Source organism: Plutella xylostella, chromosome 28, assembly GCF_932276165.1.
Source record: "Plutella xylostella chromosome 28, ilPluXylo3.1, whole genome shotgun sequence".
NCBI lineage: Eukaryota > Metazoa > Arthropoda > Insecta > Lepidoptera > Plutellidae > Plutella > Plutella xylostella.
In genome coordinates, this window is record NC_064008.1 from 2,382,862 (window position 1) to 2,401,390 (window position 18,529).

At 39.6% G+C, this 18,529-nt stretch overlaps 1 protein-coding gene across 1 annotated transcript in view; it reads right to left on the reverse strand.

Annotated features, from left to right (window-relative positions):
* LOC105382090 (putative ferric-chelate reductase 1 homolog) overlaps positions 1 to 18,529 on the reverse strand; it is a 35,587-nt gene that overhangs the window by 3,553 nt on the left and 13,505 nt on the right. Inside the window, exons 3-9 of the mRNA XM_048631455.1 lie at positions 9,731 to 9,840; positions 8,893 to 9,075; positions 7,998 to 8,167; positions 7,175 to 7,328; positions 6,318 to 6,792; positions 5,782 to 5,953; positions 5,419 to 5,476 (exon numbers count right to left, since the gene is read on the reverse strand). Of these exons, the coding sequence (XP_048487412.1) occupies positions 5,419 to 5,476; positions 5,782 to 5,953; positions 6,318 to 6,792; positions 7,175 to 7,328; positions 7,998 to 8,167; positions 8,893 to 9,075; positions 9,731 to 9,832 (1,314 nt within the window). The 5' untranslated portion in view covers positions 9,833 to 9,840. The remainder of the gene's footprint in view (positions 1 to 5,418; positions 5,477 to 5,781; positions 5,954 to 6,317; positions 6,793 to 7,174; positions 7,329 to 7,997; positions 8,168 to 8,892; positions 9,076 to 9,730; positions 9,841 to 18,529) is intronic.

Sequence of the window (18,529 nt, forward strand, 5' to 3'; positions counted from 1 at the left end):
GTCGAAAATAATGTTTTAAGGTAATGTTGAATTTTCTTATTTCATTGTCTTTAGAATTTCATAATTATATTGGTAGTTTTTGTAAAACATGAATAAAATGAAGGATACCAGTATTGTACAGGTGTCCATAATTGGGTGTCCATCACTGGATTTTTCATATTGTCTTAGATAAACGTATATACGCCCAAGCAAATGGGAGATGCTATTATGGATGTACATGATGGCCACTGCAGCCATGTGTTATGGAGACACAAACATAGTGTAGGGGGAACCCCTACATCTATTTCTAGTGTTCCAGAACAAGTATTGATCCAAGATGCATATGAAAATCCAAGTCTTCACAGAAGCAGAATGTACCTAATTGAAATAAAACTAGTAATATGATAGTAGTAGTTAGCACATCTAAATATGTGAACCCACCAATCCGCAGTGGACCACCATAGTGGGAATGGACTATTTCCCTTAGCTTAGGAAGGCAGTTTAGACCTAGGGGTACAAGCACAAAGGTTTCATTCGAGAGAGCCAGCGCAGGTACTTACAGCCCCACAGAGAATAGAAATAGACAGTGATCGTGTGACGAATAGAACAGTAAAGCTTGGTAAGAATATCATGAGAATTTGAAAAGAAGGGATTTTAAAAGGAGAAGGAATTAAGAGCAAAATTTTAGTAGAAAAAGGGAAGTGAGATAAAAGTTTGTGAGAAGAAAATACTTAAATTAAAAGCATTTTCTGGCTGGTGTAAATGCAAGACCTGGATAACCCAGATGATATGATATGACAAGAGGATTTTAGGAACGCAAGAAGTTGAGACGAGAGTGTTGTTGAGAGATGGTGGCATTGGCCTAGATGTGGGTGCCCGTACTTATACGGTCAACAGTGCATTTACATGTTTGCGATACATGTGGCAGTCAAAACACCTCTCCATTACAGTGAAAGATATGTATCACCAACGATACTAATGTCGGTACTGTTATACGCTTGCGACACCTGGTAGATCACAAAGATACATAGATACACAGAAGCTGCAGGTCTTCATTAAACGTTGTCTCCTGTGGAAGATTTTCTGGCCCGAGATGATCTCCAACATAGATCTGAGGAAAAGCTGCCATGAAGATCCTTTTGGTTCACAGACAAAACGCCGCAAATGAAGTTGGAATAGCCATACCCTGCGTAGAGACTAAAACAAAATCCTGAGACAGGCTCTCGAATGGAATCAGCAGGGTAAGCGTAAGCAAGGCCGCTAAATAGACCTGGCGGCGCTCGATCGGACGGAGATGTGGGAAGTTTGAATCACGTGATCCGATGCAAAGCTGGCTGATGTCAACAGTATGCGATGGAAAACTGTTGTTTTTGCCCTCTGCCCCACTGGGGGAACATAATGATACAAAGAAAATGAATAAAATGCAGGAGGACAGGATTTATAATGTTATGAATTGGAAATTTTAGTGTTTCCGTAAAAACTTTTTTTTAGAAAGTTAAATTAGCCGTCTTTGATAGCTCCCACAGTGTAACTGGCGACCAAGCCTGTTTGTGTAAACGGTTATGATTACTAATCATAGTTATAATTATAATAATATAAGCATAAAATCATATTTTATACTTTTATCCAATAAAAAATCACTGTCCAACATTGGGTGTCCATAACTGGAGTTTGGGTGTCCATTACTGTGGTTTTAGGACATATTTTACAAATATACAATTTCCTGAAATACTAATCGTTCAAATCGAGCTAGTGTACATTCATCTTAAACAGCAAGATATTCCTACGATTCATACCAACTTTCAATATTCTAACTCAAAAACTGAGCGATTAACTTCCAAATCATTTGTAAAAAATCCTTAAGGTGTCCATTACTGGTGCCGTTACGTTATAGCTACATAATATTATTTATTTATTTATTTATTTATTTATTTATTTATTCATCATCACACTACATAGCATTACAGTTATAAAGAAAAACCTTAGCGCTACATAGAGGCACTATAATAATAATACTTATTTAGTTATATAATAATAATTTATCCATCAGACTATTCAGACTCACAAAATTTCAGACATGCCTTTTTTAACTTTGGCCAACCATCCGCAAACACATCAACTTGTGGTGCCGAATCTATTATGGCATTCACCATCGTAGTGGCCCGAATTAGAGGCGATTGTTGCCGCGCCACCGAGCGCGCTGCACCCACCGCCAGCAGCCTGTGAGATCTGGCTCGCAGATCCTTGTTAGGGGCAAACAGGCAGCAAACCTCACCAACCATATGAGGACATTCCGTCTCTCCTCGCAGGGTCCTACATGCCATTATCGCTAGGTTTAGATCCCGTCGAACTTCCAACGAGTTGAACCCCAGCATTCCCAGCAAGAAGCTAGTTGGATAGAGGTAAGGATAGTATCCATATTTTTTCTTATATAGAAAGCGAAGGAATGCTTTTTGGACCTTTTCTAGCATGAGGGTATATGTGGACTCGTGAGGAGACCAAACAACAGAGCTGGACTCAACTTTGCTTCGCACCAGAGCACTGTATAGAAGCTGGATGACGCATGTTTGACTAAAATCTTTCGCATTCCTTATAACAAAACCCAGTCTTCTAAAACAGTTGGCTGTAAGAGCTTTAAAGTGGTCATGAAATGTCAGCTTTGTGTCAAATGTAACTCCAAGATCTGTAATGGTGTACACGCGAAGAATAACATCCATACCAAGCCTATAATCCGCCTCGAACGGGTTCTTCGCTCGGGTGTAGGACATAACTGCGCACTTGCTGGTGTTAAAGAGTAGTTTGTTGTCCAGCGACCACTGGTGAACTGCATCAAGGTCCTGTTGCAACAGAGCACAATCAGCCTCCCCACGCACACGCATGGAGAGCTTCAGATCATCGGCGTAGAGTAGGCACGTTGAGTTGTGCAGTTGTGATTCTAAGTCATTTATCATTAGAATGAAGAAAAGTGGTCCCAGAATTGAACCTTGGCTGACGCCGGAGCGAGTATGATAGGGCTCAGAGACATAGCATCCATGGCGCACAAACTGTTGCCGGTCGCGAAGATAGTCCGAGCAGAGTCTGAGAAGTTTAGGAGAGAAACCTATCGCACATAACTTCCCAAGAAGTATATCGTTATCGACTCGGTCGAATGCTTTTTTAAAATCAAGGTAGGCGACATCCACTTGTCCACCTCCCTCCATGTCCCGCGACACGATATCCACCAACGTAAGCAAGTTAGTCTCTACGGATCTCTTTTGACGGAAACCATGCTGGGCGTCAGACAGAAATGGTGCAACCTGCCGATAGATACGCTTGTGCAGTATAGACTCAAATATTTTTGCGGTCGCACAAAGGATAGCGATCGGTCTGTACTGATCCACACTTGACGTGTCATTGGTTTTGGGGATTGGAGAGACTCTGGAGAGTTTCCATCGTTTGGGGTAACTGCCAGTATGTAGAGACAGATTGAAAATATAATAAAGTGGCTCAATGAATGAACTACTGCAAGCTTTTAAAATGTACGGAGGAAGATTGTCTGGCCCTATTGCACTACGAGGCTTTAACTGGTGTAATGCTCTTGCAATATCCTCTTTCGATATTTGACCTACATGTATTAAGCTGGCAGTCTTATCTGTGCATGAGCGATTTACAATATCAGCGTCAAGTGAGGGGGTGCTTTCTAAAAATACACTAGCAAAAAAGTCTGCAAATGCGTCTGCAGAGCTTTTGCCAGTGCACTCAATACCCTTATAGGACACAGTAGTCTCAAAACCTCCTTTGGACCTTAGCTCTGACATGTGTTTCCAAAAAGCGCGGGGATTCGACCTTAAATGGTTCTCGATCGAATAGGTATGAGCTGTATACGCTTTGGACAGTTTATGCTTAACATTCTTACGCAGTTCACTGTACGCCGTATATATGGTTGGATTTTTGCTGGCTTTCCATTTCCTGTGGAGGTTTGCTTTGAGGTTCATATCCTTAATTAAATCACCAGAAAACCATACAGGATAAGACCGAGATAATGTTTTAGGCCTGTTCTTTCTGGGAACTGACTTATTGAAAATATCATATACAATGCTATAAAAAGACTCAACGGCCAAGTCGGCGTTATTATGAACCAGTACCTGTGACCAATCGGCGTTGGATAGCAGATCGTACATCAAGGCAAAGTTAGCTTTTTTAAAATTCCAGTCCAAACCTGTATCAACGTTGCTGGGATTCAATAACTGAGCCTGCTGAATTTCTTGCAGTGGTACTGTGATATGAAGCGGTGGGTGGTAGCGGTCGGCGCGCGGCACCAGCCCTCCGCAGTCGGCGGGGCGCACACAGGTTGACTTGAACCTCTCCGGCACCAACACGACATCAAGCTTTCCACCAAAATCATTTAGCACATCATTCATCTCAGACATACCACAAACACTTAAAAAATATGCGTAGTAATTATTAACAGTAATAGAGGCACTATTTAAATTAAGATCTCCAATGAGGACCTTCAAACCTTTAAGGGAATTTATCTTATTTTCTACACAATGAAACCAGTTCATGTAAACTTCATCTTTGGCTCGTGGATCAAAGTACACTACACACACATAAACCAAATGTCCATGTAAAATAAAAGAAGCCCATAGATCTTCACCTTTTTCGGTTTCTAGATCGGAACGCCGTCGTAAAGTTATTCCGGGGCGCGCCGCTAGCAGGACTCCGCCACACGCAGTTGGGCGATCGCGCCGCAGTATGCTCCAGCCACCTGCAGTTACTTCAGCGTCATCTATGTCTTGATCGAGAAAACTTTCAGTGATGCAGATTAGGTCATGGTCTAAAACTAATAAGTTTTGTCGTAACCACTTTAGCTTAGTTCTGAGGCCTCTTACATTTTGGTAAATGATATCAATGCAGCGTGTGTTATGTGAGCTGTTTGAAGAGTTATGTTGGAGGCTTGGCAACCGAGGCTTTTCGAAAGGGAACCCAGGGTTTTACCCTCGCATTATCAGGCCAGATGTCCACCGAGAAGCACTTATCATAGTAAATGTCTGGAACTCCGATTTTGTAGGATTTATAATCGCCTTTTGGTTTAAGTTCTTCGACCGTGCAGGTTCCGTTGGGGCATAAACTACGTAAATAGTCCCTGATCTCGTCTAAACCGGATTCCATGTTCCAAAGATGGAGATGCTTTCGGCGCTCTACTGCTCTGAGACTGGTCACGCTGGGTCCAGCTTTGCACTCGAGAGATGCCAAGCGGCGTGGTTTTTTCCCTCTGACTTCAGTCCACTCATCTGAGACCGGGAGCTTACGCTGAACATCCTGGGATAGGTCATCATGGGTTGATGCCGAACCGCTACTACGCCTACTGGGCCTGCTATCCGAGTTATTAGTGGCCGAGCTAGATGTTCTAGCAGCACACTCGAGCGCTGGAACAAAACATTATGTTAGAGTACTTACAGCAAACCAAATATCCTTTCCTGCAAACGTCTTGCCAACCCATGTCTGCTTGAAGTATCTGAAACGAAACACCACAAACTATTAATTTGACATGGAACGAGACACCTAGAGAGACCATCTAACCACATCTCACCATTCTTTCCTCAACCTTCCTGACCCATCCACTCCACATGTCTACAGAGAACAGCAACCGTACCATCACCGATACATTAGCCATGAGCAGCGTCGCTCGCCAGTCAAACATCTGATAGATCCATACAACTTACGTCAGATTTTTCAAGATTGCTTATAGTCCGTAGTGGTAACCCCATCATGACTTGCATTTTTCACCAACAAGCTATGAACAAAACCTTCTCAACATACCTAGCAAGAACAATCCCCAAAGCCGAAGTGCCGAGCCAGGCAGCCAGCATGAATCCTCCGTGCAGTTTCAGCAGCAACTTGGAGGAGCCGGCCGCGGCGCCGACTGACGACAGAGCGAGGGGCTCGCCCGTCGACTCGTAGACTATGGAGTGGAAGCCGACTCGGTCTGCGTCTGTGGATTGATGGGAAATGGTTTAGTTGGCTTTAGTTAAAATTTCAGGTACTAATATACCTATTCAGCAGATGTCTCAAGAATTCGATTTCTGGTCTGTCTGGGCATTTAGTCCATCACGACCGATCACGTCCCCACAGCAGGGTCTCCGTATAATGAAGGCAGGGTAAAGCCTGCCTTTAGTGTTCACGCTTAATTAATGAAGAGTTATGGGAGTGTTGAAACGTTATCTTTTTTGCCTTAGGTACATATTATTATTTATTTATTTATTTAAGGAGACCAGGACAGCACTACAAATACTACATTTATGGTTGATCGAGTTAGGTACTTCGGGAGATTAAATAAATTCAAAATGTAAGCTAACCTTTCATGCTGTCTCCTGAAAGCACCATCAAATTAAACGTGTCACCAGCGAGATCGAAGGTCTGTCCTTTAACCACAGATACCGTGTCTCTCTTGAACTTGCAGTACAACTTCCCCTCAATAATCGAAGACTCTTGCAGCTGAACTATGTCTTGTGGCGATTCCTTCCTGTTCACGTAAGGTTCCACTTTAGGATAAGTCCAGGAGGTGAAAAGGCTGACTCTTCCATTGTCATTTCTAACGCATTCCATTGCGCTGTCATCTCCCATCTTGTTATCTTTGCTTAGACCAGCACCAACGTATTTGGGGTTGCCTGTGCCTTGTATTTCGAAGGTGTAAGAGTCGCCAGCCACAAATATGGCGACCACGGCTTTGCAGTCTCCGTTTTGGACGCAGTTTTGGGGGGAACCGAAGCAGAGTTTTGTGTCAGCGCAGCCTTGGTAGATTGGGTCCAGCACACGGCTTACAGGTTTTGGCTGAAAACATGATAAGATAAAGATTATTATAGTATTAGTGACAAAAGTTGATGCGAACATGGATGTATTTTCTGGAGGATTTTATGGCGTTGTTCCTATGACCATGATGATCATCGCGAGTAGATAGATATACATAACTAATATGTTATATTCTTCTTCAGAGCGAGTCGGTGACAAACACAAGCTACTTATACTTAACTTAGGCTGCTTAAATCGGTGCGGCTATCAGCGTGGTGAAACCGATTAGCGTCGGTAGCTGCATGCCCAGGGTTCATGCACATCCATTTTTCAGTGACCGAACCAAATCGTTGATCAGACGATAAACCTCACCAAAAATAAAATTCGACCAGCTATTCTTGCTCTACCCAAGTACCCAACTAACCTTACTCTCCATGATAACCGGGGGCGCGGGCTCCGCTCGCTCAGTACTAGCGGGGGGCTCGGGGGTCGTGATCACCGTGTCTGTGGTCACCACCTCCACGACTGGGGACTCCACGCCGCGCCAGAAGCTCGCGTAGGTCTGGGCCACAGTTGCTCTGGAAGATGGAAAGGTTGGTGGTGATGGGTCGTAAATAAAAGGGAGAAGAAAAGCAGCGTTTATACGAAGCCAGTAATGCTGGCGGTAGTCCTGCAGACAAGCCAGCGTTGGTCTGGTGTCTGTTGTTTAGACGAGGTTATTCATTTACAGGGTTTTCTTGAGGTGCACACGTTTGAACTTAGACATATGGGGCATTAAATTTTTCCATGATTGAATAATATGTTTATGTTTTATAGTCGTCTTGAACGGTTCAGTGAATATCAAAATAATTGGATAAGTATCTAAACCGGTTTGGCAAGCTACTGCAAAATTATCAGCCACCAATTTCTTGCAACATCTACACGTCCAAAAATTGCATACCTACACCTACTTATCCAGTTCAAACAGACCCATAGTTACCTGAACCCAACTCCCCCCAGCAGATCAGTGGGTGCCAGCCAGTCAAAGGTCAAGGCCGGCTTGCTGTCGGGTGACGTGTGGGTCATAGTGCCCATATATATCTTTGATAGGGACCGTTTACGTGATTCAAATCGACATAGTGTATTCGGTGTTTAGACCAAGCAAGCGCTATGACTGCATAATTTAGTACCCTTCTTGAATCATCTTTGCACGTCCTGTAATTGCACTATCTATCTAATCTGCCCAGTTCAAGCAGACCCATAACTACCTGAACCCAACTCCTCCAAGCAGATCGGTGGGTGCCAGCCAGTCGAAGGTCAAGGCCGGCTTGCTGTCGGGTGACGTGTGGGTCGCGGTGTCATTGTCTCCGCGGCAGCTTGTGATCTGGGCGAGGTCGTCAGGCACCGACGTGAACTGGCCCACTATTGTGTCAGGGTTCTGAGGAAGGAGGGAAGCATGGAATGAGTCAAACAATAAATTGTGCGATGTTTGGTTTTCAAATTCAGTCGTTGTAGGTATACTTCAAAAACTTGGGGAATGAAGAATCTGTTGTCGTTCTTTCCTTTATTCAACTACCTACTTAGGGATATCAAAAATTCAACATAATAGATACAGTCCACGTTAAACTTCATTGTTGAAATGACATGTGTTTTCCCGTATTGATACCTGATGGGTCAGTGGTATTTAAAGAAAGGGTATCCACCTAGCTTCCAAACCCCTATTCACTGATTGACAGCACCAAGGCAAGGCCCTTCGCCCTTTGTTGCTTTGTGGTTGCTTTCCTTTATTAGACACGTTATTCATGAAACTACCGATATGTTAATTGAGGTCGTTGACGGATTTTCACCTGACTTAATAATGTAGAAGGCCTGCGAGGCATGATGTGTTGTTTTCTGTCCAAAATGTATAGTCAGCGGCGGTTACAAAGAAATGCCTCTAGTCTGTTGGACTAGGAAGTAGATTGAAATAAAATCGATGAGAAATGCCTTTCTGAACACAATAAGGATCACAGAGTGCTTTGCTATAAGGATGTCAGATAATTACAAAGTATTCTGGCGTTCCTAGGGTAGACATATTATACCTACCAGCAGTCAAAGGTTAACCAATGCCAATCATATGCCGATGTTCACGGTAAGCAATGAAGCAGAACAAACCAAACTAACCTGCACAGACCGTCCCTGCAGTATAAACCCTCCGATCGGCGTAGCCACGCCTCCAGGGCTGGTGATGGTGACCCTCAACGTGTCTCCTTGCCGGACCTGGCTGGCTGACGTGGTAACGATGTAGGGGGGGACGGAGGCCTGCGGCTGGATGTCCGCGTGGCGAGGCAGCTGGTCTATGCACGCCTGGGGAATGGGTTGATTAGACGGTTATTTGTTGAAGTGTCGTGGGGTCGCTTGTTGTACCTAATGTTTAATTGTAGATAGATTTTTAAGAATGCATAGTTTTCTCATTTTAAGTGAATTAGATATATAAATAATTCTTATAAGAAATAAATATCTTAACTTAAACCTTTAAGTACCTATTGATCTTATTAGCGTGTCGGTTACAAACACTAGGGCTAGATTACGCTTGGTCACTCACCGTGGTGAAAGGATTAGTTTTATAGTTAACTACTACTTTGGTACTTACCTTTATTGTAAATAAATTCTAATGAAGTCATTGGTACAAGTCACTTTTATATTTGAACCCGAATTAGGCACAACCATATTAGTCTACGACAAACAAACTGACCCCTCCCAGGCACCATTGTCTCTGAGAGGGGTCAGTGCAGCGATTACAAGATTTTCGAACCTCCGTTAACGTTGCGTATCGTCAAATGTCACTGTCAAATTGTAAGGCAAATTAAATTTTGTTAGTTCTAAAAGTGACTACGTTGGCGCTATTCTTTTTCCATATGTTTGTGGAGTATCGTACAACACTAGCGTATTGCCAGTATTGCCACGTTAGCATATTATAGGGGCTCAGGTTTTTTTTTTGCAAACTGTACAAGCTACTCACCCCAGCCGGCGCCCCTGACCCGTGTTGGTCCGAGGGTCGGGCCAGAAGCAGCATCAGACACGTCGTCACCAGCGAGCGGAGGGCTCTTTTTCTTGGCAACATCTTTGTGTGAACTTCTGCAACAAGGAGGGAAAGATGTTTATTATTTATTTTATTTTAACACTTTATTGCACATAAAATATAGTATAAATACATAACAAATGAAAAACACAGTAAAAGCTTACATTTATTAACCAGATGGTCCCGAAAGCGCGACACAATAGATTTTTATTGTGTGTGATTTCATGGGATATAGATAGATAGTAATCGACGTACAGTTCCCCAAAATTGATAATGCACATAGAAATCTTCGTCATTGTTCGGCAACGGTCGTATTCCCGAGCGTTAGAAAACTATTATGTATTTAGAGTGGTTAAGTGCATTTTCTTCATGAAATTTTTGTAGAATTATGTAATTGGTGCTAAAAGAGATAATTGATTTATCAGTAACGAAATTTGATTAGATAATTCATAATATTCCATAATATTAAAATTTACTTCGAAAATGTTACAGTAGGTACTTTTCAAGTGTCTTACTGAAGCTGATGTAAAGATGGATGAAAGAAGGTTTGAATAACACAAGGTGTATATTATAAGGAGAAATGGATTTCAAACACAGGTTTACATTAAAAAATTTAAATCTCAGTTCAAAAGTATTTACAGCACTGATTATTACACATTAATAAAAATGTTTACATTAAAATCTCAGTTCAAAAGTATTTACAGCGCTGATCATTCACAATAATATTACAATTACAAACTTGGTCTTTTGGGTGTGGCTTTATTGGCAAAGTGAAGTCTATCAATGTGACGTATATTTTATTCTTAAATGTGCCCCATAATATGGCGTCGTCAAAAATAATTAAAGTTGAAATTAAATTCACATTTGAAAAAAATAACAAGAACGATGTGTAATTGCAGCTCTTTATAATTCCACAAAAGTAATACTGATCTTGACCTTGAGACCTTTGACTGATCGGTGACAGCCACCGACCGCCCAAATTGTTTTCGATTATGTGTCACCTGATATTGACTACTATTTCTTTTGAACAAGGATCAAAATGCAAGTGCTTTGTTTAAGGCTCTTACGATTCAATGATTCGGGTGTTTCCGGGAATACGACAGTTTGCGAAAATTTGCATGTGCATTATTAATATGGGAGAACTGTACAGGTCGTTGAAAAAGGGGTAAATATTAAGTACATAAGCCGAAATGGGATGACTCGGGTTTTATTCTACGACTTTTGGAAATTCGTGTACAAATTAGGTACTCCTTATATTAAAAAGTCACGTTTCCTGTACTTAACCTTTATATTCTATTCTATTCTATTCTCTGTGGGGGTGTTAGTACCTGCACCTGGCTCTCTCGAGTGGAACCTTTGTGCATATCCCCAAGGTCTAAACTGCCTTCCTAAGCTTGGACCATTTCCCACCACGCTGGTCCACTGCGGGTTGGTGGGTTCACATATCTAGATGTGCTAAATCTAGATATGCAGGTTTCCTCACGATGTTTTCCTTCACCGTAAGAGCGATGGTATACATTGTACTTAAGTTAAAAGAACTCATTGGTACATGTCAGCGCCGGGATTCGAACCCGCATCTCTTGCGTGAGAAGCGGGCGCTTACCCGACTGAGCTACCACCGCTCCCCCGACTGAGCTACCACCGCTCCTTTTTATATTTCTGTGATATATTTTTTATATTTCTCTTCTCTGAACCTATCATATTTTTGATACGATTCTGCAGTACTTAATTAACTACTTAATTAACTATTACTTTAAGTGTGACTCATAAGAAAACTTACTCACTGAAACGGTCTCATTGAACTTTATTCAAGCTTTAAACTAAATAATATTAACCTTGAAAATGTATACCTATTATGCTTTTTTAACGATATTATTGTATCACTCAGGTCACGTTTTAGTTTTTTATGACTTCAAAACTGGTTTCTTTCGCAAGACCAACGTAGCGTGACATTGGATTGTGACGCTGGGAATTTGTTTAAGTATTTTATTGAATTTTACTCTTGATACTTTTGTTATTCACGATGTACTTTCCTAAGTTGTTATTTGATTCAGCTTAGTAAGTATACATGGTAGGTAAGGTAGGTACTGACCAACAATAGGTTATTAATAACATAAAATATGTAAACAATAAACTTGTCACTAATTAAACAGTAAACACAACTTTACAACACCAACTAGCCCGTTAAAGGAAGATTTTTTTTTGTATCTAACGCTGGGTTGCACAAAGGAACATTAAGCTAATGTCGGCATTAAATGTATGTCTCTTTTACTTCATTTAAGGTCGACATTCGCCTAAAGTCCCTTTCTGCAGCTTAAATTAGCCGTCATTAACTTAATTCATTTGAGGGAGATATAACTATGTAGGTACTTAATTGAGTCCGTATATCGGGTTAGAAAGATGATCGGTCAGTTAGATAGGTATTCTGCGATCGTTCAAAAGTACACACACCGCCACAATCCTAACTATCCTAACTAATATTATAAATGCGAAAGTAACTGTGTCTGTCTGTCTATCTGTCTGTCTGTTACTCTTTCACGCCAAAACTACTGAACGGATTTTAATGAAATTTGGTATACTTACATACGTTCTAGACCCTGGGAAAGAACATAGGCTACTTTTTATCCCGGAATTCCCACGGGAAACCTTTTTAAGGCGAAGCGAAGCGCGCGAAGACAGCTAGTTGACTATAAAAAGCTACAGTGGCATGGCAGAGGTCGCTAACTATTGCAAGGTGAAGTGAAGGGACGTCATGTGCCTCCATAAGACCTTACCATTGATATTATGGAGGAACCTATTTGATATTTTACATCAAATAAACTTGAGTGGAAAAAGGAGCTTTTTATGTGAAGATACGAAGTTTAAAGCATACTTAGATTAGAACTAAGGAGCTTAGGTATTATACGAAGTTTAAAGCATAGGATGACACCGCATGTTCTATAATTCTAAGTGCGCGTTTCACAGTGTCTAAAAAAGTTATCTTGTAGCATAGTTGGAAATCAGACTATCAGTGTCACAGCCATCTCCTATGATGTCAGAAACTTTACTACAGGATACAGGAAGCATGGTTTTTATTTCACACATTGTGAAACAGGCGCTATGATTTGAGGTCACAAATCCAATCCACCTTATTGAACACACAAACTAACTAATCCGTATGAAAAAAATACTCCATATTCTTTGACCATACACAAGGTGCTAACTTATTTGACCTCTGTAAACCTGTTCGACTTGTTAAATGAAACATGTGAGCAATAACCACTGATCTACATATTGTATAAACAGATGCCGATGGTATGCGCTTTATAAATTATACATGTCTTGCTAATTACTTCAAGGTTTTGCGACGCTTTTGATAGTATAGTGACCTATATTTTTACCTCTTGTTATGATCTTACAGATTTTGTAGGTACCTACCTATTTGGAAATTGAATTTTTTTAAAGTTTGCGGATAATAGCTAGGTAAGTATGTAAGAAGGATGTAGGTCCTAGTTAGGTTCCTATTTACTTGTGTACTTTATTTACTTTGAAATTATGGCAATAGATCCGCATTACATATTTACCAATAATATACCTCTGTCTGCCCTGTCTATTCTTATTCTTACGTTTTGTACGGTGTAATGTTAAGACGAAATGGTTCTATTCTATTCTATTCTCTGTGTACGTATCTGCACCTGGCTCTCTCACGATGTTTTCCTTCACCGTAAGAGCGATGGTATACATTGTACTTAATTTAAAAGAACTCATTGGTACATGTCAGCGCCGGGATCCGAACCCACATCTCTTGCGTGAGAAGCGGGCGCTTACCCGACTGAGCTACCACCGCTCCTAAAAGATCAGATCTGGTTACTTCGGTTACTTAATTTCAATGAAAAATCAGGTCTCATTTACTGAATCCAGGTCATACGCGTACCAAGAGCTTTTCCTTTCAACTAATAAATAATTCTTTCTTAACCCAGTTAAGGGTGCTAGCTCTTTTGGGTCACTTGAAGTGGCTTTCTTAAAATATTTACATTTTCGGTTTGATTGATATCTAAACGGGCAGTTTGTCGCGTGCAGACCAAGATTAGTTAACTAATGTTTTCTTTCACCTTCGTTTTAATTAACTGGCTTTTCACTTTGAGATTTTTTGTGAGAGTTCACGCTTTGTCACAGAATAATAATTTTTGGTTTTAGCAAAAGTATATTTTTTTTTCAAATCTTTTTGCTATCCTATGACCTGACCAGAAGTGGGGCAAAGTACATATAATTACTAATTAAAATACCAACCATTTATAATTTTCAGTTTAAATTGGTCATTGTTCATTACTCAATAAACCATTTAGTATTAACTTTGCAGCTTTACTTAGTGAACATTTTTTTTGAAACCTAAGTCCTGTTTCATTGATGTAATCACTAATGTGATTAGTAATTACCTACTATTTAACAAGAAATATGAAAGGATTAACCCCAAAGATTTTGATTTATGACTTTCCATATCTGCGTAGACAATAAATTCGTAACGTTCATTACATTAAATCGCCTCATTCAATATCCCCCTGTATGTATGGAATTTGTAAATGTCAATCAAAAAGGCAGTAATAAATCGTGGATTGGCCTCATTCTGAGCGAATGGTCATATTACAAATGTTATAATTGAGGCTAATAGATAACCTTCTAAAGATTCAAGACTCTTATACTGAAATTCAGTTCAGTCATCATAAGGCTGACATAGCTCACCGAGTTAGTAAGCTTAAGTGGCAGTGGGTTGGTCACATCTGGCGAAGAACCGATAACCGATGGGGTAAACTTGTTCTGGAGTGGAGGCCGCGACTAGGCAAACGTAGTGTGGGACGCCCTCCGGTAATGATTGGATGCGGAAAGCTATAGGCTTGCTGTGGGAGAGGCCTACGTCCAATGGACTGCTATAGGCTGATGATTATGCTGATGATCATAAGAACTAAAATGTTTTGTGTCAACGGAGAGAGAAAATGACCTCGAATTTACCTACTTGTCCGACTTAACAATTAACCCCAATAGTTAAAGCAACACTGTTGTGGTTGTGACAGAGTTAGATAACTTTATTAGTTACTTAACTTAAACTAGTCCAATAAGAGTCAAATAACATAATAAGTAGCTATAAGATATGTACCTACTTAAGTACTCTTTTGTACGATGTACGTTGTCCTTACCATACACCGGTGGTAACACCTTTTATTCATTAATAAAATTGACGAGGTACAAAACAGAATACTTAGCTACTTGGAAGCTGACCTATAGTAATATGTTTATTGCAACTATACTATGAAACCTGTAGAACATACGTATATTATACAATTATGAAGGGTCATAGAACGTTTAATACTGGACATAGGCCTCTCCCAAGCAGCGCCACAATACTCTGTCCTCAGCCATCCTCATATAGGTACAACCTCTGGAGGTTTGCCGGTTTGCCTTGTCCACTTCACTAATCCAACTAGTCAAATGATTATCAGTTACAGATGTCAATGTTGGTTAAAGTTTCAATAGATGTATTTTCATTGATAATTTCCCAAGAAGATAATAGACTCATTGACCCAAATGTCACTTGAGGAAAACCTTACTCTGAATCGGAATTGTGGGAAAAACCCTGCTGACCAACGAAAATTACCGTCTTTTTTAAATTAATTTGTAATTGTCCGAATAGTATAATAGGCCCACAGACCATATACCTAAATTCCTTTAGCGTAATTATTTATGTTTACCATTTATGTGAAGTTCACTGATAAATTATGTAGGAAAGATAATAAGTACTTTATGTAAGATGTGGGTATTGAGGCTAGGTTGGTGTTTTCGGTATAAGTAGGTAAGTTCTTAGTTCACTGATATTTATGAAATTACCCTCTGTAAACTGTAAACAGTAAATAATGAATTTAGTTTCTCAATTGATAACCTTGATACATATCTTAAGCTCAAGTAGCTTAACTAACTAGATGTTCTCAAGTATGAAACTAGTCAGAATCGCAAAAAACCAGAATCGAACAGCAGTTGCAATGGAAAACCCATCGATTGAGGTCATTGCACTGCACCATGCGATGCACCGGCCATCTGTCTATTTGAGGTCACGATGGCCGATTACGCTTTACAACTTTTTGAATCCGTAGGTATTTAAAAATAATATACAACCTACTTCTATGTAGGTGCAACAAACACTACCAGCCACCGATATTTAAATACGAACTAGATGGAGTCAATGGAGTGTCAGTGTAAAAGAAACGTCTGGTCAAATAACACCCCACTTCTACCCCTGAGTTCTTATTTTTAATTAGTTCGGTAAGAAGATTTTTGACGTTGTTATTCATTGGTACAATCTACAATAGTTACCATCTTGTTCGCATATTTTAAATCTAAGCTTCCGACAAATAAAAATATCTTAATCATTTCTAGATTCATTCTACAGAGTATACCTATCTATTCAATCATAAATCATAATTTATCTGTCTTGTCTAATAAACTATCAACTGCCTACACCAGTGATCAGAATGTCTGATAACGGGACCCACTAGTGATCTCACCCAATCCAGCAAGAACTACAAATGAGTTGGGAAAAACCCACTTCCTCGGTATGAGGAAAATTATTGAGACTTGTCCTAGACTGGTCCCAATTGTTATTAAGTGATAAAACATTTTAATCGCAGATAGGTCTTTGGGATGAAGTAGAGATAGCTTCTTCTTCTATATATCTAGCTTTTCATAGGCTTTATGTTAAGTGATTTTTACATTAAATGGCAACATACTCGATAGCATGACCGTGTCTAATCAAGCTTAAGGCCAAGACAATAAATTTGTGTCTGGTCTGGTGGGTGGAAAAAACTATGACAGAAGTAATTATTGTATGAAGTACGTATAGGTAAGTTATAATAATTACAGAGGTAGGTAATTGTGACCATTACGTAATCTTACATAAATAATTTAAATAATAAGTAAGTATCTGTTTATTTTACTACGACCGAATGAAGTTGTTGAGAAAAATGCAGCGTGGGACGTTATAAAAACAGATCAGACAGAGCCTAATGTAGTATAATACTAAAATCGCGTTAGCGAATTCCTATTATACTGAAAGTGCTACAAAATAAACTATAGTCTATATTATTGTATCTCAGTTTAATTTGAATAATTTATCAAATAAAATATGTGATTACAAAAGTGTTGATGTACTTACTTAATTGTTATTAATGGATTCTTCATTATATTAAATTTCAAGATATGTGATGTGTATTTCCCCATCATTATAATTAAACATAAACATATCTTTATTGTAATAAGTAAAAACATACAAGGTGGGGTAGCCCTGCACGCGTAGCACAGTATGGCTGTGACAAGATATAAATGACAGCTAGTTGCAACAAATTGTGTGATACCAGTTGTCCTCACAAACGCTAACATGGCCAACACGAAATAATCACGACAAGATGTGAGTTACAATTTTGACAGCGAGATTGGAAGATTTGTCTTATTTCCTAACATGGGTGTACCAATTTATCCACACGTGTCTCAGTTTGACATTTGTTTAGGTAGCATTATATCACTCAAGTTCGAAGGTGGTGATAACATGTGACACAAATAATTATTTGTTTAGTTTTTGTTAATTTCATCTTTGCTCTACAAGAAGAGATGCAGGAAAGGAAAATTACTACATATAATACTTATAGGGAGGATGATCCGGGACTCTAATAACCCGTTGAAAATGCTTTAAAAACAACATTTGTCAAAACACACATCCTCTTTTTTATTTGACTAAAATTATACATTAAGTGCCAATTTCACCATTCTCTGTTAGAGCATAACCAGGGAGTAATGGTTAACTTTTGACACATCTGTCATGAATTTTATATGAAGATGACGTTTAATTTGTAAATCAATCCCTGTCGGTTAGATAACCGAGAATGGTGAAATTGGCACTAAGTATATTACTTATATGTAGCGGTGTTAGCTCAGACGGGTAAGCGCCCGCCCCTCACGGAAGAAATGTGGATTCAAATCCTGTCGCTCACATGTGCTAAGAAGTTAGATAGATAGACATTAATTTGTTCCACTTAAACATTTGTACAGTTAAATTAAGAGGCGAAATGTGTGTGTTGAAGCAGACCAAAAGGGAAGCAACTCAGCGCATATGTTTGCCCTTAGGAACAAACCACAGATTTTCAGTTGTCTCCCATACTTATACTTTAAGTTTGCCTATTCACGTCAAAGTATGCAGGTAATGAAGTGGCTAATTGAATAGTTTGAATGCTAAATATAAAGTTCACGAAATGTAAATCATATAAACTGTACCTTGAATACATCCGGCACACCGGGCAGTCAGCGACTCATTCTAATCCTTCACCACAGCGACAAACCCTAGTCAGGCTTTATGATTTATCAACAACATGTGAACAACACACTAACTGAGATGAAGTGGCTAGTTGAATAGTTTGAATGCTAAATGTGGAGTTCATGAAGTGTAAATCATATAAACTGTACATTGAATACATCCGGCACACCGGGTAGTCAGCGACTAATCCTTTCACTACAGTGACAAACCCTAGTCAAGCTTTATTATTTATCAACTACACACTAACTATAAAAAAATAAGTGGGTATGCTAGCATGTACAACTAAATTAAACGGTTATAAAAATATAATATTTTCTTTAGGTAAGTAAAACATTTATTAAACTTTTAATTAATAAATTATAAAAAGTATACTATTTCACACACCATAAAAGCATATTAGGTATTCT